The sequence below is a fragment of the Simochromis diagramma genome, unplaced genomic scaffold (genome assembly GCF_900408965.1).
Source record: "Simochromis diagramma unplaced genomic scaffold, fSimDia1.1 OVJJ01000304.1, whole genome shotgun sequence".
Taxonomy (NCBI): domain Eukaryota; kingdom Metazoa; phylum Chordata; class Actinopteri; order Cichliformes; family Cichlidae; genus Simochromis; species Simochromis diagramma.
The window spans coordinates 11,106,514-11,128,779 of NW_024387030.1; the positions used below are offsets into that span (position 1 = coordinate 11,106,514).

The following is a 22,266-nucleotide window of genomic DNA, read 5'->3' on the forward strand; positions in this document are numbered from 1 at the left end:
ATTCAAGACGTCTGGATAGTAAAGTCAGAATGGATGCATGGTTGAAAATATATATTCAAATAATCTCTTTATTCATTTGAATTTTTACACCACTAAAGACAGGGATAGGTTCACACAATGGGCATGGATATTTTTCAGTTATTTGATGGAGGAGGAAACTTTTAATAATAAAAATAAGAGCCATTTCCTAAATTCTCATGATGCTGAAAGTACAGCCAAAAAGAGGAGCAATAAGACGGTATGTGCCAGATTGACTTCTTTCACTTGCTATTGATGTTTTATTCTGTACAGAGGGACAATTTGTACAAAATTAATCTAGATATATATAACACTACATGAAACAAGGTAAATCATATATACAATATTAAATGAAGCATATAGTACAGGTCACATACAAAAAGGACACTTTAAGTTATGTTTTGGAAATAATATGTTAAAATTAAAAGATCTGAGAAGATCCTGCAGAAAGAACAAGCCACCAAATCGTTTTTAAATCATCTCTTCTCGTCACGGTCGACTTGTTTTTCAGCACTAAAAGGAAACCTCCGACCTCTGACTCAAACTCATTAAAATTCATTAAAACATCTCTCCCAGCAAGCAGGACTGTTTCATAAACAGAAATCAGTTTGGTGAATGGCATTCCTCCAGGGTAAAAGGTACATGTTTAACATGGTAGTTTTAATTTACATCTTTTTGCATTCAAGCAAATACAGTATTAATACAGTTAACAAGCCAAGTCACAATGTCAGTTTATTTTCAGCATCTGGTATTTTTGCGGCCGTTTCACGCCGGCGTGTTTCAGCGCGGAGCAATCCGAACGGCCGGAAAAAAGAAAGAAAGAAAAAAAAATAATAATAAAAAAAAAAATCCAGAACTTGACATCCACACTATTAACCTCCAGAGACAATACAAAGAAATACAACACATCGAATATGAAGACCTCTAGCAGACCTTGGTTTAAACAATGGTACTGACTGGAAAATATTTCCTGAACTTTAAAAATCTTCCTCGCTGAGAAGGACACAATTTATAAAACCTACAAACTAGAAAAGTGAAAGTAGGACTGGTAGCAAAACAAACATGCTACGTCTTTACATTTGGTAACTCTTGTGGTAGGGCTTGAAAAATCAAAACAAACAAACAAAAAAAAAATCGGAATAACTTCTGTTCGATAATAAACCAATTCCATATTTAATTCTTGGCGGATATTAAACCAACTTATTCAATAAACATAATGAGCAAATGTTCTGAGTAATGCTAAAAACCAACAAGTTGAGTTTGCAGGTGTAAATTCTCTATTCAACACAGGAAAAACTCACCCTCTATTGCATTCCCCTTTACATTTTCCCCATTTATTTTATATAAATATATTCATACCCTATCTTACATCATCACGTGAATGCACCATGCTCTGCATTTCTAGTCAGCAGGCACCTGTTACATGTGACTGAGAGCTTACAACACCTTGCTACAACCAATTCCAACAACATAGGCAGCAAATACACAATTTTCATGCAGTACCATTGTTTGAACTGTAGGCTTCACCATGGTCTGTTTTTTTTGTTTTGCTTTTTTTTTTTTTTTTTTTTTTTTTAAATATTGCCAATGAATGTCAATTAGCAAGCATACAAAAGAACGGCATATGGCACAAAACAATAAATGAAAAGTGTCAAGATGTCCACAGGACAACTAAGTCTTTACTATCCATCTTTTCGGGAGATTGCAAGGCTAAGGACAGGCCTCAGTTTGGTCTTAAGTGGAAAAAGAAACCAAAACAACAACAACAAATAAAAAAAAACAAAAAAAAACAAACCCCAAAACACCAGTGACTGGAAACAACGTCAGGTGTCCCTGTTAAAGTCACAGATACAAACATGAATCGAACAGAACACAACAGTCTTGGCACTGACAAGATGCGTGTTACAGCAAAAATAAAGAAAACATACAACAGGTAACAGAAAGTTGCGTCTTCTATCTGAACCAATCGGGTCTGTTTTTGTTCCCTTTGAAAGAAAACAAAGAAAAGACCAAGAGACGATCCTTAGACGTTTAGTCAGGCAGTTCCTAATTTTCCGTATCCATCCATTGTGAACACATTTGTAAGAAGGAATGAAGAACCTGTGTTGTGCTGTCTGTACTCTCAGGCTCCACATTTACAGTGAGCGCACCGTGACGTGAGAGGAGAATGGAAGGTGAACAAATGAGGAAAATGATGAGAAAATACGAGTCTAAAAGTCACACACATATACTACTACTCTTCTTCAAATAAAGAAAAAAAAAAAAAAACCTGAGAAAGCAGAAATCGGAGGGAGGTGGATACAGGTTTTCTGTGCTGGAGCAGCAGGAATAAGTAAAACTAAATATTCTGGGGGAGGGGACTGACGGGAGGGGATGGAAAGCCCAGCTTGGATCACCAGTGTAACTCTGGCACCCGGGCATAAAAGATGTCCATGGCTGTAGAGTGTAGGAGGGTTAGTTGAACCAAGAGCCAGCAGATGGTGGGACCTAGAGTCCATCGTGGGTGGTCAACATGTCTTCAGCTCTGCGGTGGGACTCCAAGGCTTTTGTGGTGTAGATATCCTGAGGCAACTCCGATTTGCGTCGCATCATGGGTCGCTCTTTCCGCTGCTCATGCTGCAACTGTTCGAATAACAGAAAAGAACAATAGCCGAAAAGTTGGGCTCATTTTTATTTTCAGGGTTATTAAATAATCTTCAGGACAGCGACAGATATCATGATCCAAGTTACAAACTACACAATAGCTGACTTAAAATTTAATGCAATATACTTTATACAGTTTTTAGTCATTTGCATAATACTGAACTCTAAACTACCATCACAACATGCACACGCACACACACGCACAGTGGTTTTCCAGTAGTCCATTGTAGCTAATAATAACAATGATGATACCCCAATTCCAAAATGTTGGGACGCTGAGGAAAATGTAAATAAAAACAATGTAATGTTGCTGATCTCACATTTCACTCACAGTAGAGTATAGAAAACATATCAAATGGAAAAAAAGGATAATGCTAAGAAAAAAAAACGTGACTTGTTTTTAATTTGATGGCAGCAACACCTCAAAAAGTTGGGAGAGGGCAACAAAAGGCTAGAAACTTAGCGGTACTTCAAAAGAAACAGCTGAAGGAACATTTAGCAGCTAATTGGGTTAATTGGCAACAGATCGGTAACATGACTGAGCATTTAAAAAAAAAAAAAGCATCTAACAGAGAGGGGTTTTTTTTTTTTTTTAAGAAATAAAGATGGGCACAAAAAACTGCATCTACAAATTGTGAACAATCTCAGGATAATTGTCCTCGTTGTAAAATTGTGAAGACTTTGGAGATCTCATCATTTATAGTGTATATTATCAAAAGATTCACAGAATCTGGAGAACTCTCTGTGTGCGAGGGACATGTCTGAAGATCAACACTGGATGCCTGGGATCTTTTGACCCCTCAAGCAGCACTTCGTTAAAAACAAACATGACCCTGCCATGAAAATCAGTGCATGAGCTCAGGGGCACTTCTACAATTCACCGTCTGTGAACACAGTTCTCCGTGCCAGCCGCAAATGCAGATTAAAGCTTTATCATGCAAAGAAGAAGCCATATGTGAACATGATCAAGAAATACTATGGTCTTCTCTGGACCAAAGCAGAAAACTGCTCTATGGTCAGACGGATCGAAATGTGACATTTTTAGAGAACAGCTTGCACGTGTGAAAAGGCAACCTCAATGTTAAAAGAGCAACAAGTGGTCAGATTCAGAATATGTCTTTCAGTAAAGGCCTTGCATATTTCAGCAAGACAATGTTAAACCACATACTGCATTCGAATACAACCGCAGCTCATAGTAGAAGCTGAGCTGGGGCCCGTTCTTCGTACCTCGCTAAGTAAGTTAGCTGGATTAGATTGTTGACGATTTCGCGTGATCTTGGATCGTTCGGTTCCCCGAAGCTCATCCGGGACTTGCTGCCATAGCAACAGAGCCGTAAGCGTAAACCTGCTCGGGAGCAGGTTTACTTTATGTAAACAGGATTAGATCGCGGCCACGCAGGTATGTCCGCTTCATTTATACGAAAGCAACAGCGATATCCCACCACTGTTTCACCATAAATAAATAACATCAATGTAACTAAAGATAATGCAGCACTTGATCCTGTTATTGATGTCACACAGATACATACAGGTCATTTCCTAAAAAAGGGAAATGTACTATTAACATTCTATTTCATGTATGTGATTATTACAGATGTAATTCATATTTCAGAGTAGTAATTGCAAATTACTTCGTGTAATCAAGATGGGAGACCACGGCTATAAAAGCGAAGGTGGATTTGGGAAGTCTGTCGCAGCCATGTCCTGTCCGTTTACGCGAGCCACCCATTGCGGAAGGTGCAAGATTGATAAGGAGAGTCCTCAGAATCCAGCGTATATTGCGGGACAGACAGGATCCTTTAGCTCAGCGCGACAGTGTGCTCATTGAGAGATATCGATATTCCCGTGAGGGTATTATTTACTTAACCAACTTTTTGACGAGGGGGTGCAGGACCACCACCTGTCTTTTGTTGCTCTGCCCTTTTCTTGGTTGCTGTTATGAACAAACAAACAGATTATTTCAGGGTCTCTTTCCAAGAGACTAAAAGCAATATAAGTGATAAATATTACCATTCTGTAGAATATTCTTATATTTCACTTTTACCTGTTCCCATGTTCTAGTGGGTCCTGTTGTGGCTCTAATGTGAAAGGGGATGTAATATAACATAATATAATATAATATAATATTGGATAATATAGTGTAATATAATAAATCTACCCTACCGCCTACTGGTGTTGGCCAGAGGGGCCGATGGCGCGATATGGCAGCCTGGCTTCTGTCAGTCTGCCCCAGGGCAGCTGTGGCTACAACTGTAGCTGCCTCCACCAGTGTGTGAATGTGAGAGTGACTGAATAGTGGTATTGTCATGCGCTTTGGGTGCCTTGAAAAGCGCTATATCAATCCACTCCATTATTATTGCTATTATTAAATTACTTACGAGTTTAATTTGACAGCAACTTTCTGCCAGCCCTCTCTCCTTGCTTTTGCAGCCTTGCGTTCTGATTAAACTCTGAAACTCCTGAAATCCCTCACTCAGGAGTTCTTGCTCTGCTGCCGAAAAATACAGAGCGCTCTCCTTCGACATTTTCGCCGACCAATTAGAGGGTTGCCGATCAATGTTTCTACTATCGATGCGTGGCCCCTTTTACGACACCCAGTGATCTCACATTACTTCATCCAGCTGTACTAATCGTCAACAGCAGGTGTGTTCGGGGAACCGGAATAGCGAGCTCAGAGTTAGCGCGATGATTTGGTCTTGGATGTGTCATTTGATCTTGGATGTAGTAAGCGACGTACGAAGAACGGGCCCCTGGCCTGCCTGCAGCCCAAACGTTTCACCAACTGAAAACATTTGGTGCACCATGAAACAAAAAGACAAACAAACACACAAAAAAAGGAAAAGACAAAAAAGACCCAGGACAGTACCTGGAATCCTATAAGACACAAGAATGGGACAACATTCCTCTCCTGAAAGTCCATTAACGGGGTCGCCTCACATTTACAGACAGTTTTTAGAAAAGAAAAGAAAAGAAAAGAAAAAAAAAAAGAAAAAAAAAGGAGGGGCTACAAAGTGGTAAACATGGCCCTCTCCCAACTGTCTGAGATGAATGATGTCTACCATCAAATAAAAATAAAAAAAATTTTTCTTAACATTATATATTTCTTGACTGTAAATACTTAATATTTTTTTTGCTCTACCGCAAATAAAAAATGGGTTTATCTGCATTTTACAGTTTCCCAACTTTTATTGAATTGGGGTTGCAATAATAATAATAATAATAATGAATAAAACAGCTATCTGTAGCTAGTTGTGTTTAAAGTATTTGGTAATTTTAAGGGGAAAAAAGAGACGGAGAGAAAGTCAGGTTTACCTGAGTTGCGCCCTCCTCAACTGTCTTTTTTAACCTCTGAACATCTTCTATCAAAGGGACATCCGTCTCCATTGCTACAGGACTATTGAGGTCAGAGGAATGAACATAGATAGAGAACTATGATGAAAAAAAGAAACAAAAAGAATGGAGAAAAGACTTTCAGTTGCATGCAAAGAAGAACTAATCCAAAAGTCAGTGAATGATTTAAAAAAGGAACAAGAGTGTGTCGGAATCAAAATGATTGAAAACATTAAGTAATGATTTTAGAAATTTGAGTTTTTACTAAGGAAATATATAAAAAAAATATTGTATCAGATTTAGAAAATTAAAAAAAAAAAAAAAAAAAAAGATACTAAACTAAATATTTGATTGTACCTGAAAGCACAATGAAGCCAAGTTGAGCTCTTTGGGGGTGGAAATGTTACGTTTTTGCTTTTGCTGAGTGTATCTGGGAAATATACTCATTCATATTAATACCAGCTCTCATGGCTATGTTGTAAATAAGCTACAGCTAGCAGGTGCTTGTAGCAACTACCTTAGCATGAAACCGCTAGCCAGTCTTGTGCTAAGCTAATGTAATCAGATGCTAGTTTTAGTTCCCAGTTAAGTCTAAAGGTATAAAAGTGATATCAATTTTTACACTTGAAACTGAAATATTCCTTTAATGACGCCTAGCAACGAAACACCATCGTATTTCATGCTGATTTTAGTTTTAAAGAAATTATTTTGGATTCCTAACACCAAATTTTTAGCCCAATTAAAATGACTCCCATAGTTTTTAGATCTCTCGTAGAAGGATAGAAATTCCCAATTCAACCATTCACCACAACTACACACACTGTTCCTCAAAGATCTTTCCACTGTTACTAGTGGTATTACTAGGGAGGGGAAAATGAATCTCTAAGCTAGGGTTTAAACAAATACCACTAAACAAAACCTCAACAGGAAAGAACAGAAAGGAAACTAAAATTCAGCAACACAATTTTACACACAGGACACGCAGAAAACACACCTGGACCCAAGTATTTGGACAGTTTTACACATTTTCAGTTTTTCCTTTAGGCTCTGTGTTTCGGTAATGACATCACAGATGATAAAATAAATTCCAATGAATTGGCTTAATTGGAGTGTGTATGCACTAGCACAGAAAAAACTTTGTATTTGACTGTTTTAAAACAGTCCATTCACTCAATCAAAACCATTACTTTTACAAAAATGCTGAATCCATCCTCTATCAGACTGATGCCATTTAACTGACTCATCAGACTGCAATCATCTTTAGCTGCTTGCTTCTGTATATCCTGCAAAATAAGGAAAATTCGACTATCACACACACACACACACACACACTGCACCTCTATACATCCGCATTCACCATGCAGCAATCACTACACATATCCAAGCTGTGTCAGAATCACCACCACATTTGGTGCTAGGGGTTTAAAAGGACAACCTGGCCTTAGTTCTTTATGAGGAAAACATATGTAGCATTTGTTTTTAAGCCATATTATGCATTTTGACTTCAGTTGCATATTATGAGACTGAATCTGGTCCTTGAATGCAGTATTTACCAATTTACCGGCAGCACTTCAGCACAGAGACTATCTGTCCAAACAGTTAGGGTCAGGAGTGCATATCATATAGTTTGACACACAAACAGACTCACAAAACAGTTAAGAAGGGATTGTGCTTAAATAACTTCACATACTGCTCACCTGTGGATTTGATTTGGCGAGGTTCTCAATCTTGAGCCAAGCCTCTTCGCGTTCTTTTGACTTTGCCTTTTCCCTGTTTAACAAAGCACCAACCCTCCTGTCACTAATCGGTTCCAATCCTCTGATTAATGTGAAATCCAACACAACAATTCATCTGCAGCATTAAGGCTTACTGTAATTATGCCCCACTTCAGCATCGCTTTAAAAGACTGAAGGAAGATGAGACTTTGATGCTTACTTGTTTTTCTCAGCCCTGTACTGCTGTGTGCAATCATCAAAGAGCTTTTGATTCATCTCCATGAAAAGCTTCAGAGCGTTGTAGATGAGGCCGTGGATGGTCCTATGAACACAAGGAAAAGGTATTGAGAGTCAAATAAGAGCAGCAGCATTTGTGTAAAGCTCACTTTTGCCCTGGAGGATCAAACCTAAAATTATTACTACAGACAGACTTAAAATTTAAAACATACATTTTAAACAGGTGGCATTAAATGAAGCATATTGACAGAATGAGTGCAAACATGTGTAGGGATTACGCGCCCTTTAAGCCAGTTTTAATTTGAGTCTAGAGTGATGTGAATAGAGTTGAGATATGAAAGTTCAGCAGATGAAAAGTAACTGAGGGAAATATGTGAACTACTGTGCCAGGCATCGTGTCAGATTGATGTTATGTGTAATCAAAAGTACACACAGAACCATCTCCACACCAGCACTGCTGGTGTGGAGATGCAGCTTACTTGTTCCAGTGGGTTTTTGAGTTGCGGTACAAAGCGGGGAACATAATTGGCAGAATCTTTGCTGCGTTGTCGCTGATCAGGCTCATGATGTACTCGTTGTTCCAGTAGTACAGAGCTCTCTCGGCCACCTAAAGAGAACATATACAGTGTTTTTTTTAGGAGTCACAGCCACTACAACTTAAGCACTTCTTTGCAGGGTTATGAAAATTGTGATTATCCATCCGGTACCTGGAAGTGGGGGCTTGAAACACATTTGGCCAGCTGTCTGAAGAGAGGCTCTTGCACCTTAACAAACTCAGAGGGCTCAATAACATCCAAGATCTCCTCCAGCTCATTGAGGAACATCACTTCCTTGGGGCTGTGAGTCTTCGGCCAGTACTTTAGTAGAGCCATTACCACCTAAATAACCAATCAGGAAGAATAAACAGATAGCAGCTTTGAGCTTAAAAATAAGGAAAACACACTGAAATAAAAACAAGGCATCACAGTGTAAAAATCAAACAGGCGCACAAATTACAAAGTTTCGACAAACAGCACAAAGCTAAATGAGAACTACCCTAGCATGTTTTTATTAGACATACCGGCTCAGTTAGAGTGCTGTCCTTCTCCAAAAACTGCACCACGCAGTAGGCCAGCTGCAATTCACAAACAAATACATTCATTGGACAGTCAAAGTATCTGAACCGATGCACAAGCAAATTAAAAGGAAAGGGGACACGAGACGACTGGCTGAGACATGTAGTGACTGAATGACCTGCTGCTCTCATGAAAAGAGGAGTCTCTACACAAATCATGTAAGGACAAGAAAATATGTATACGTAAATATTTTTTTAAAAAAAAGTTTTAATTAAAAATATTAAAAAAAAGCTTGTATGGCTTACCTGTGGATGGTAGACACTGAGTGATTTGACTTTGTGCAGAGGCAATAAAACCTTCAACAGGAAAATCTTGTGCTCTTCTTTTAGTGGTAAGGCAAATCCATTGATTATGCTGTCAAAGAGGGAAAAAAAGTAAAACCCATTAAAGAATCATTAGAACATCTAAAACACTGTCTGGCATGATGCAACAGCTTGAGAAGAACTTACAGCCTTCATATTCAGAAAGCTTTTACATTTAGTTTAATGTGTTTTGTACTAAAATAAAAAACAACAACTCAGATTTCATAATAAGCACAAGGACACCTTGTGCTTATTATGAAAGCCAAAGCTCGCACACCAGCGCCATACCTTCCAAGTATTTCCAGTAGTTCAGCTATACCGTTATGGTGCTCTGTCTCATAGATAAACCTGTAAGAACAAGTTCAGACTTGTTCAGTAGCAATAAACAAACTCTTGATAAAGGAGCATTTAGCTTATCCAAAATGAACTCACCTATAAAAAATGTTATTGATCTGTTTTCTGATGTATGCTCTCAGCCCCAGGAACTTTCCATAGATCCTGTGGAGGGTGGTCTTGAGAAAGTCTCTCTCTCTGGGATCCTCACTGTCAAATAGTTCTAGGAGCTTTGAGAGATGGAAAGTGAAATGTTAATAATAATATTATTATTATTATTATTATTATTATTATTATTATTATTATTATTATTATTATTATTATTATCATTATTATTATTATTATTATTTATTTTGCTTTTCAAACTTTTTGGTTACTACCATTCTCTTGATTTATTTTTAACCACATTATAGATTTTCAGAGTTCCGTGAAAAAAAAATATTAGGCCCTCTTCTTACCTGCATAACAAACTTCTGGTCGATGTATTTCTTCGCTATGTTTGGCTGGAAGTCAGGCGATTCTAAAAACCTAAGGAAAAATTCATAGACGAGCTGCAACAGACAAAAGCAGAATATATGCAAGAACATTATAATCAATCTCTGAGTGTCTTCTAGGTTAGAAATAAACGTTTTTCGACTTGTGTGCAGAAAACTGAATGAATAAAATGTCAACCTGGAGGTGAGGCCATGCAGCTTCAAGTGTTGGCTCATCCTCTTCAGGATCAAACTCTGCTCCAGTTGGGTTGGATGATGGAGGCAACGTTCGAAACATATTCACAGCAAACTGAAACAAGTAAAAAGGAAAACGATAGCTTACTGTAAATGTTTATGTTTACTGTAAATGACTGCATGCAATTCAAGCAGACTTCCATTTGTTGTTTTGTTAGGGAACGATATGAACTACAACTTCAGGATATTAAAGAGATATTTTTGACATAAAATATTGCCCACCGTTTAGGGCTGCACGATTAATCGTTAGAAAATCGTGATCTCGATTCATACTTATGTGCGATCTCATTTCCAAATGACAACGATTTAAAAAAAAAAAAAAAAAAAAAAGACGACGATTGTACCGCATTTTGATCCGGGACTTAATCTGCATGAAAACAAGCGCTCACTCTTCCTGCTCAACAAATGACAAGGGCGGAGCCTTATACCACGTGATACAGAAGCTGTGCCGTGTGATGCTAAAATTAGCAGGGAAAAAACAACGGAGAACACGTCAGGGATGACGAGAAAGTGACAGGAGAAAATCCGTCCCGGTCAACCACCCAAACATCAATAACGGGAACCTTATACAGCGCTTCCCTATACACGTCGAACTCCCGCAGGCACAAAGAAATTACCGAGGCTATTACTTATCACCTGACAAAAGATATGGCTCCCATCAACACTGTGCAAAACGAGGGATTTAGGAAAATGATCAACACCCTAGACAAACGCTACACAGTGCCGTCCCGCAACTATTTTTCTATTGTTGCACTACCTGCTCTATACACGCAGTGTCGAGCAACGGTGGAGACGGAATTTCAAGCAGTACAACATTTTGCGGCAACAACAAAACGTGAGACATTTGTTGTTTTTATGTTTAGTTATTGTTTTTATGTTCAGTCTCAACTGTTAGGAAGTTGATGTGCAGTTAATAAGCGCAATAAATATTTATACTGGAAAAGAGAATCGTGAGAGAATCGTGATCTCAATTCTAATCCAAAAAAAATCGTGATTCTCATTTTATGCAAAATCGTGCAGCCCTACCACCGTTAAACTAAACATAGTTATAAAAGATATTTCAAATAAATAAAAAAGAAAAAAAGACTGATTGACTATAAAATATGTTTTCTTTCTAGGTAATGGTAGCTTTGTCCTTGTAATTGGGCCCCAAGGGTTTAGCCCACAATAATCCAAGTATCTTGTGTTTCTGGTCTCTCACAGTGTCAACTGACTCCCCTGTGGGCTTCTTCCCCACAAGGCAGATCATGGGACAGTGCAGGTGGCCTACTAAAACACTGAGTGCCTTGTTAGAAAAGACAGGCTACAAGGTAGATAGACTCTCTGCGCTGTGCTGTGCTGCACTTCAACCAATAACCAAGGGCACTTTCTTCATTTTAAAATGAAAAAGAGAAAAAAGACGAGGGAAAAAAAAAAAAAAAAAAAAAAAAAAAAGAACAAAAGCCACAAATAAAAAGAGGGCACTGCATTTTATGTAACCTCTATATGCATTTCTGAACATTACAGGTAATCTTTTCAAAATGGGAACAAAGTTATAAAACTCATGAAACAACTGAGCTTTATTCTCTCAAACAACAAGCGAGCGTAAAACTCAAATATTCTGTTTTGTTTTTATGCCCCATTTAATTGAGTTAAATGCTTTATTGTTGACGTGAACAGAAGAATGCAACTGGATACAATAATTCACAATTACATTGTTTCCATCATAAACAATTTAATTTAAATTCATATTTATCATAAAACACCAACAACTCAACAGGGCCTTCATTCAGACAAATGAGCTGGCTGACAATGGTGTTTCCATGTTGTGTTCAGCTCTTTCATGTACATCAAACAATGACGACTTAATGAGCAGTGTTATGGCCCGTCTAGGGGTGGCCAGACCACAACATAAGGGTGATCCATCCTCGTCAGACCACAAGCAGCAACATCATTATCAGAAATCTGATAATGATGTTTAATAAATCATTATCAAACTTTACCAATTGTGGTAAAGTTTGATAATGATTTATTTACAATATGTTGATTCGTTATTAAACCAAATGATAGAAACTTGCCTCCCCAACTAAGAAAAACATGACAAAACTATAATCATACAAAAAGGCAGTCCACCCCTAGGTGGACAGGCGAACAGCACTGGGCAATAGGCTCGATATGCAATGATAATCACGATTATTTTCACTGAAATTGAGATCACGATTATTTGACGATATTTATTTAACCCTTTAAGACCTACCATAGAACCAAGTCCGCCAGAGCTTATATTATTTTTTTACATGCTGTAGTACCATTTGTGGGAGCATTTCAAGTTGCTATACATCAATACAACTGTTATAGCCCATATTTTAATAATATGTATGCATTAAGTCCATAGTAACTACATTAATTGCAAACAAGTGCGATAAACTACAAAAAAATTGAAAATCGTTTTTGTTTTTTTTTACATATATTTCTACTTGGGGAAATTTAAGAGGTTTATCCCTCAAAACTTTTAATACAAAATAGTTGCAAAAAATAGTTTCCCACCACAGGAAATTTATTTTGAGTGTCTTCATAGTTTTATTTTGGAGATACAGCAATTTTTATATACTGCAGGAAAAACAAAAAAAAAAACAACAATCCTATGATGCAAATTTGCAAAGAAAATAGCACGTGCATCAAAATAAACTATTTCCAGCTGTGCAATTCGAGTTCTAAGCATCCCAGCAACTATTCAGAAAAGTCAAACATGACTTATAAAAACACTAGTATAGGCTTTTAAGGCCTACAAGTAAAAAACTACATTTTCCGCGAAAATGACGTCACTTCCGGTTCCGGGCAGGAAATGCGATAGTTCGAGTTGACGTCTTTTTCAAAGTGGGAAGTGTTAGGAACAGCTGATGGATCGGCAAAGCGTGTTTCTGGAATATTATGTTTTTGTTCCTGCAAGCGCTTTTTATGCAATTTTTGCAAAGCTTTATGTGGAAGGAAACCGTGACCGAGGACAAGCTGATGGCATAAGATGTAAGTACAACTCCTCCGGTTTCATATGCAAAACAAATTATTGTGCTAGCTTAAGTGGTTCAGGTTCTACAGGGATTTAAAAATAGTTACGCAAAACGGAGCGTGCTGCTCTGACCGGCTTTAAAGGGTTAACAATAACAATGTATTGAATAATGACTTTAAAAAAATAATATAAAATAGTGTGCAAATACTGATAACAGTGCAAATGTTTGCAATATAAGAAATAAATGAAAAATGGAAACATCTATGTTTAGTGAACTTTGCAGTGTTGCTCTGTGGTGCAGCTACTACATCGTAGCAAAGTTTACACACTGTCTACTTGATCCACGTCTAACTCCGCCAACCCATAATGTTTCCACACCACTGAAGTTTTTTTTTTTTACCTCTTTTCAACCAACGGCAGTCACCCTCCTCTCCAAATAACTTCTGCTTAGCTTTCCGAGCTTCCCTCGGGTCCTCTTAATTGTTGTGACGCGTGTTCGAAATGGAGAGAGGTGCGCTTGATTTACCACACGGAGCAGCGCGAGAGTAAAGCATGAGGGAGGGGCTAATAATCGGCTCAGTCATTTTTAATGATCGTTGAAAGCCCAGATCGTAATCGTGATTAAAATTCGATTAATTGAGCAGCCCTACTGGGCAAGTGACAAAAGGTCTGCTGGTTGGGATGAGCCTAGGATGAAACAGCTTTATGTTGTGATCTGGCCACCCCTAGATGGGCCATAACATAATTGGGGGCTCCTCCGGAAGTTGAACCCGGGACCTCTCACATTGTACAATATGAACTAATAAACGGTTAATTTAACTGAAATTGGGTACAAGTCAAATAGACATTAGACCACCAACCCGCTGAATAAATATACAGATTGACACGCCTGTGGAAATAAGGAAAAGGCTACAAATGATGGCCGATTACATTAACCCTATAATGTAACAACGTACAATGCAGGTCTTTACATGTTACATTTTGCTTTCAGGAGGAAGTGGATTGCGTAAACAAACATGTAGATTACGTGTTTGGCGTAATGCTATCAAGCAAAATGACAACAGTTGTTGTCTGCGGTGGCGTGACGTGCAATAACATTTCTGGGCAGGCAAATCTCAGGATGTGGTGGATCCGCATGGAATCGAATATGTGTGGTGCTCACTTACTTACTGATCAATTAGTGCATCTCTAGTTAGCACAATTCCTCCTGTCATAACAATCTTGTTTTACTTTGATTCTTTTTTTAAAGGTTAAGTTGCTGCCGCAAAAAATGAGAAGGCCATTCTTTCATTACTTCCCAAACAAACCGCTGTAGCTCCTGAAAATATAAAATGCATCCCTCTGTGTGCCAAGAGAAAGTCCTCTGCTGGAAAAGACCCCTTTTAATGTAAGAGCTTTCATGTGCCTTTTCTCTCTCATTCCCAGTGGCTTTAACCTACTTCATTCTTTTAGAAAAAAAAAAAAAAACCTCATACAAGTGACGAGAAGAGATTTTCTTGTTTAGAAAAGGTTTAAACATCAGTAATGCAAAGTTAATACTAGAAGAAAGCAAAAACTCAAATTTACGCCTTCAACTTAGGATGCTTTCTTTATATATATTTTATAGTGTTAAAAGGCCTCACATTGCTCGTTTTTCTTAAGTCATCAGTAAAAAAAACAAAACAAAAGAAAAAAACCTTTCAGTTTCCTATCTGGAAAAATAAATACTGAAAGAAGCCTCCGTAAAAAACATTTGAAACCCAGATGAATGGAAAAAAAAAAAAAAAGGCCAACCATGATGTACTACACAAATGCTCCAGTGAAACCTTATTGGAAACATTAGCAGAGTATCAATATTTTTAGCCCAAGTTTCTACCTCATCTTTAGCATTAAGGACAAACCTAACTCCCTTCAGCTCTACTGACCATGTGAACCACCTCCGGGTAGATGGGCTCTGTGATGACGTTCCTGTTGTGGGTAATGTACTCCACCATTTCGCTTAGAGCCGCCCGCTTCACTTCCTTCCATTTCAGGTCACTCAGTGGGTCAGACAGGAAGTCAAAAAGAACGCAGCACTGTCGCAGCTTCTGGATGAAGAGCTTCTCCTGTTCCGCAGGGGCCACATCTAAAGAAACATGGAGAGAGGAGGAAAAAATTAGGTGGGTGAAGAAAAGGCTGAGTGAGAAGAGTCTTGGGACAACTGAACTGAGTGTTGAAGGCTGAAAAGTGGTGATGAAATAAAGTGGTTGAGAATATAGAAGAAAGAAGACGTATGAGGGTGAGTGAGGGGGTCACAAGAGAAAGGAAGGGAGGCGGTTTATCTGTCAAGGATGACAGCTAAAACTGCAACATGTAAAATGGCAACAAAGTGAAGAGTAGCAAATGAGTCACGAAGACTGAGGGCGCTGAGAGAAAGACTAAGATGGTTAGGCTAACAGAGCAGAGCAGAAAAGACAGGATGGAGGATAGAGGGAGAAGGATTTGGGAACTAGGTGAACGGTCACACTAACCATTTCACACACACTGGGAGATGTCTAAAGAAACCTTAGCTAGTCATTACATTTGTCCATGGTGGTTTGAGGACTCTCTGTTTTGCTTTGATTCCAGCGGAGCTCAAGAGCACAGGCTTACAAACAGACAACCTTTGCCAAAGTGCACACTTCACACATGAAAACCCAAGGAGGAAATAACCATTTTCAGTGCTACCTGCTCATGGGGTGCAGTAATACCACATAGTGACACCATAATTATGTAGTTACTTGACACAACTTTGATGTAGCCCGTTTCTCTTCCTCTTTTATGATGTTTAATGTTACCTTTGAAAGTCAGAACTGAAGAAAAGTCTTCACAAAACCCCAATGCCAACAGAAACCAGCTGCTTATCCAAAAACCATAAATGCAGACCAAAATTCTGAAAACAGAACTGTATTTTTTTAAATATTGTAGGCATCTACAGTAGCAATACATAAATAAATAAAATAAACATACCTAGTTACTAAAACTTACAGTGGTATTAGATATTCACTTGCAACCTTACTGATGTCAATAGTGGCATCTTTACTTCCTCCAGCTGACATACAGCAATGCTGCAGTCAGGGAGGCACAAAGCTCCGCCCCCACTAGCAGCTGAACACTGAATATTAGCATAACTGGGTGAAGCATCTTAAAGACCGACAGCCTGGGCTCTAAAATAATTTGAGAGGTCAGTAAAGCTTCCATTTCAACAACACTTAAGTACTAAACATTATCAGGGTGGTGGATACATTAAAATTAACCATTTAACTATTAGCTATTACTCACATGAGCTGCCTCTATCATTAAGGCAGCGACTAGTGGCTATGGCTAATAATAAAGTGACCATTTATTACCGTTGAAGCTAGGCAGCAAACACCAGTGCTGCCCATGTGCAACACTAATAAATAAATGTTAAATAACAGCAAAAAATAATTATTTGTCTAAAATGTGGTCTGTCTCTCATAAGTCCTTTTTAAAAAAAAATTTTGCCTCTTAATTTAGTCTTTTTTTGTAACCCCATGTGGCATCACAAATAGTATTTTTTTGAGTATGAAGTTTAATGCAGTCTAATTTAATATACACGATGAGCAACTTGCAGTAACACAGTCCTCTGTTCAAACCCAAGATCCCTGATCTGTCTTTTCTATGTGATGTTGTCGTATTCCTTCCCTGCTTGTGTGGTTGTTTCTGGAGCTCTTTTTTCCTGATTATCAGAAACACGATAGTTAAATGTTGTTGTTGAAGTGAACTTGAACAAGAAGTCAGGGATTCATAAATGTGACTTAACATTATTTAAGTGTCCAACTTTTTCAACAAACAAATAAATGCACCTTAAAATACCCCCATGCCCCCAAAATACACCATATATGCTGACAAACCTAAAAAGAACTAATCAGTGAAGGTGAAGCCTTGACTGAGGGCTGGCACTTAAAACTTGGATGCGGCCTGCACTGGAGGAGGCTGATGATGCTATGGGTGACTAGAGGTACATCATATATATGCACAGCAACCGGGGGGGGGGGGGGGGTATCCCATTTGTCTTCCATGAGTGTACTGCAACTTGTGGGCTTAGAGCTTACTATTACTGAGATAAGCAAATTAGGTTGTGAGGCAAATTATGATTTATGAATTTAGCAGAGGACTAAAATGAGAAAAAGGTGTGCATATGCACCAACCAGCTACCAGCTGATAACACTAAACTGAGCACTGCAAACTGGTTACTTGAAATCAACATATAATCACATTATTCTGAGATTAATTGATTCCATCTGGTCTCATTATGTTTTTCCATCTTGTTTTTAATTACAATTCAATTAATTAGCAAATAAACAAACAAGCAGGCAATCATTGCGACTCGATAGACACTTATGAGGAAACAGCTAAACATATTCAGCTTTGCCCTACTTTTACTGAACCTACACAAAGAGCGACTAAGTCAACAGCACACTATAGAGGATGGTGCACATGCACGCGCGCACACAAAGCCTGTGTGTGTCACATTCTTGCAAACAGGCAGATTCTAGGTAAGAAGAGAGATCTCCTATTCAGACATAATGGAGACTTGGCTCGGACACACAAATAAACACACACACTTCTGCAGTGTCAGTTTCAAGTTGGCCAATTTATCTTGATGACAGTAACAGATTGGGAATTCCAGAGGAGAGGGCAAGTGTGTGCACAGCCATTATCAGCCACTTCCATAAAGATTTGACAGTCGACGGGGCTGTCGATGGAAAAAACAAGGAGTGAGAGCTTCATCCAAGATGTACATCTTTTTTCATTATCCCGTCAATAGCAGGTGAGAACCATTTCCCAAAGTTGACACAGCGGTTTTTTTTAGGAAAAAGGCCTGTAGACTAAACTTGAGGAGCAGCATTTTAAACTCCCAATCTGAGATAAGTGGAACTGTAAGAAGGCTTAAATTAACATTTATTATCTTTTTAAGCACCAAAGTCCTTAAGTGAACCATTTCTATCTATAGCCTATAAGAACTGTGTTGTAACATATTTGGTAATTGGACCTGCAGGACACAAAGCTGTCCCGGGATGAGTTGCCAGGCTTGTGGCACTCCTATTACATAAGCCTGTCTGTCTGTCTATACTGTAAAGTTTCTGTGCACTCCTAATGTACAAAACACGTTGTTGTGTAACACATAAAAAGGCCCAGTGTTGTGGTCTCAAAAATGATGTTAACCATAGTGTGACTTCTATTAATATAACTCATAGAAGCCTTAGGTGGGAAGAAGCATGTGCATGAACACACAAGCCCAAGCATCATGTCTTGTGGAGAACAGAGAAAGATTTATCTTAATACCCCTCAATTCAATCCAAGATAATAAATAAGTGGGAGTCACATTGGAGCCATAGTCAATACGGTTTCCTCTGTAAATGGGTCAAATGAACAGCTGCTAGTCTGAAGCCGGGATGGGTTTGGCAACCTGCCTTATTGACGGTACGATATGATCAATGTAAACACTGACCAATTACTATTTATAGCACCACAGAAAGAAACTGTGTCATAGGTTTGACAGTGTAGGAGGAGCCAGTTTGGCCACTTTCTACCATTTCAACAAATTTGAATGGGTTGTAGGCAACACCTAAAAATACATCCATGATATAGATGCTGTCAAGTGCAGCACCCGGATGAAGGTCCCTTTTATTGTTTGGTAACAGTTAAAAGACATGCATCATTGACACCCTTGAGACACATTTATAGCTCGAGCTTCCACTGTGACTAATAATGGCGAGGAGTGCGTCTCAGCGCTTGCTGTTTAAATAATGTCTGACGAAACAGACAAGGAGGCAAATAAAGTTTCACATATAAACATAGCTTTGGATCGAGCACCATGTTCGTGTTTTCAGAATATTTGAGAGACAAAATGTATCATCACACATTTCATTTGTTTACTTTGGGCTTATTTTTCACAAACTAAGCACATAAACCCACATTTCTGTCAAAGTACTGGTGGAGTGCCTAATTTACCACTGTTCAGCTAACTGTGTCAAAGTATAGTGTGAATGCATTTGCTCTGCTAACAATACTTGTAGTGTAGTGCGTGGAAGGCTCAGTTAATCTTCTAAGACTAAGCAAACATAGATGCAAGTCTTCAATTCTATCCCCGAGATGAGTCACCATATGCATTTACACACCTATACAAGTGTAAATACGTTTTTTGTTTAGTAACAGAATAAGTATCTCACAAAAAAAACGCAAGAGGAAGAACTGAATTGAAACACAGCAATTAGCCTGATTCATTCATATGCCAAGCCTGAATGGCAATCAGTTTCAGCTGGATCGGGATTAAATTTGCAAATGCTGGGATAAGAGATGTTTGATCTGAACACGGCTGGAACGATGGACTCACAAAGAGAAGAAACAGAATGAGAAAGAGAGCCCGATTGTACCACAACACTGTTGTCATTCAAGGCATTTGCCTCTTTGGCTCAATAGAGAGTAATCAATAATTGCCTAAGGCTTCATCTAACGCTGGGCTGCACCCGGAGTACAGTGGTAACAGGCTGGCCCTTTCAGACATGACTGAGTACATTGTACAGGCATTAAGAGGCAGAGTCCGATGTTGTAATCCTAAAATATTGCTGCTATGCTCTGACAAAAATGGCTGGGTCACAGTGTTTTGCTTACAAGACGTGCACCCGTGAGATGCCTTCTGTTTTGAATTTCTTGTTTTGAGCAAAAGGTTGCCTTTAAGCATGCCACTGGCAAGCCGGTAACAAGGGAAAAGGGTGGGGGAGCTGGAGAAAGGGGTTGCAGCCTGCTGCAGAGCAGTGGCTGCCTATAGCCCACTCACTATAAGATGACAAAATGCACTAGGCCAGTTAAGAGTCACCGAGAAGGTGAAGCCATCATACAATAGCTGACTTCCACTTATCTCTGCCTTACGGACAGCGATTACCAGCTGCACAACAAACCCAGAAATACACAATTACATCCAAACACAAGAAAAACTAAAGAAGAGACCCTTCCCTAGGCTATGACCTCACTTCCTTTGACATCACTAGCTTGGCGGGGGGATGGGCAGCTAGCTACTAAAACCAGATTTTTTTATGTAGCTCCCGGATCTCACGGCTAACCACCGAAACATTAAAAAGCAACGACTGCTTCTCCGATAAAACCGCTCGCTTTCTAAAACTAAGACGCAATAAGCGTACACTAAACGGCTGACTAGCCAGGCCAGTGAAGGGGAACAGGAGCGCAGCAACACACATCTCTCTCTCTCGCTCTTCTTAATTTCCATAGGACAATACAGGAAGAATAATTTGTCCTTACATACCTCTGAAGTGCACAAGAGCCACCGGCTGAAACGGCCCATTGGAATTGGGTGCATCCACAACCATCCTGTCTCCAGATTTATTGCATGTCAACATCTAAACCTCAACCAGGAAGGCGATTCCACTCAGGGCGAGAGGCCAGCCTCCATTTTAGCACAAAAGCAGATCAGAAAATGAAGCTCTGTGCCGCTGGAGGGAACTGGCTAGGTAGTGACGTAAACAGCGAAGGAGCCAGCTGATTGGCTGAGCCCATGTTGCTCTGGCTCAATCGAGACGAGGACTGCTTCGAGAGAAGGGAGATGATTGGATGAGAGCTTGTATAGGAGGTGGGTCATACGTCGGATTTTTTATTTTTTTATTTTTTGGTTTTGCTCCTCCTTTCCACTGACTGGTCTCCTGTGACGCTCTGCAAGGCAGGCCCTGCTACAGATCTTAGATCAGATTAACTTGAATCTTTTCTACAATTCAGCCATTAGCAGCGGGTTCGGCATAATCTGACTTAGGATAAGCAGCTGGAAATAACTTACTCTGAGAGAGAGAGAGAGGCCCTGGCTCAATCTTCAAAGTCTTTCATTGTTTCCTCCTGTCATTTCTTCTTGGTTCTTTATCAAAGGGAGCTGGAGAAGAGGGTCAGATGGGGGCTAAAGTCTCTGGATTCAATGAGCAACACAGACAAGCGGAAACCACATGAGAACTGAGACCTGGACGGCTCAGGGTTGAAACAACAGTGGTCTCCAGCAAGAAGAGCCACAGAGAGCCAGTGGAGGCACTGCACACAAGATGAAAGACCCATTTATAGCATGTAAAACAATGTGAAATCAAATAAATATAAATAAGATGAAGCTACAATAAAATTTAGTTGGTGCCTGACATACTTTGTGAAAGTGCCTTATGAATCGCACACTGTTCTGAGCAATGGCAGGACATACAGCATTATGTTGTGAGTGATGCCGGCATTCTTAGTACAATTAGCTGTAAGTAGGAAATGAAAGCGAGAACACAGAAAATGCATAGAGACACAGAATAGAAACTCCAAACAGCAGTGGTTTCCTGTCTCACAATTTACCTGATCAGACAAATGTTAAAGTTAATTAGGAATATGAGATAAATACTACATATCTGAGTATGCCATGTTCTACATTAATCTGTAAAATGTAGTAGTCGGCTATGCTTATTTCTTCAGTTACTGTTAATAACGTGACAAATGTTTTTGTTTGTGAATAATTACTTTGGGAATGTTTACTTCAGCACAAGTAATTCTTGCAGACACTGAATGATTAATCTGCATTTCATCTTTACATAATGAAGAGGCTGTCCTGCTTTTCATGTGATTTATCAGAGGACACAGTGAAACCACATTCACACCACAAGACAGACTAGGCTTTTCATAACAGAAAGGGCTTCACAAAGCCATTTTCACAGTCATTTAAAAACAAAGGGACCGTGCTGTGTTGCAACAATGGACACAGTCAGACAATTAATTGGAATTTAATGAAGAGTCCAACAAAAAGGCCAAGATGTACATCATGTTCCAGCTATCCTGAATCTCTTATTAGTCAGTGTTCGTCCCATCCTG

General features: G+C 39.0%; 1 protein-coding gene across 3 annotated transcripts; it reads right to left on the minus strand.

The window, feature by feature from the left end:
• Positions 1-48: 48 nt before the first annotated feature.
• Positions 49-20,889, minus strand: ppp2r5ca (protein phosphatase 2, regulatory subunit B', gamma a). Of its 3 annotated transcripts, none has more exons than XM_040041998.1 (14): positions 20,693-20,889; positions 15,312-15,511; positions 10,366-10,476; positions 10,152-10,244; positions 9,793-9,923; positions 9,649-9,708; positions 9,304-9,412; positions 9,004-9,057; positions 8,651-8,821; positions 8,423-8,550; positions 7,927-8,028; positions 7,689-7,761; positions 5,974-6,090; positions 49-2,640 (listed from the first exon to the last, which is right to left on the minus strand). In XM_040041998.1, the coding sequence occupies exons 1-14, from the start codon at positions 20,784-20,786 to the stop codon at positions 2,506-2,508; spliced, it is 1,578 nt and encodes a 525-aa protein (XP_039897932.1). In that variant the 5' UTR covers positions 20,787-20,889; the 3' UTR covers positions 49-2,505. The 3 variants fall into 3 exon arrangements, with proteins under 3 accessions (XP_039897932.1, XP_039897934.1, XP_039897935.1); XM_040042001.1 differs by having other exon boundaries at positions 2,529-2,640; positions 5,974-6,055; positions 20,693-20,888; XM_040042000.1 differs by lacking the exon at positions 5,974-6,090 and having other exon boundaries at positions 20,693-20,888.
• Between the last annotated feature and the right edge of the window lie 1,377 nt (positions 20,890-22,266).

Excerpts from the sequence above, each read along its gene's own strand:
- ppp2r5ca (XM_040041998.1), bottom strand. The coding sequence starts at position 20,786 with ATGTTGACATGCAATAAATCTGGAGACAGGATGGTTGTGGATGCACCC. Across the intron at positions 10,477-15,311 it reads ACCCGGAGGTGGTTCACATG|TTTGCTGTGAATATGTTTCG; the intron begins GTCAGTAGAGCT and ends TACTTGTTTCAG. Across the intron at positions 10,245-10,365 it reads CTGCATGGCCTCACCTCCAG|CTCGTCTATGAATTTTTCCT; the intron begins GTTGACATTTTA and ends TGTCTGTTGCAG.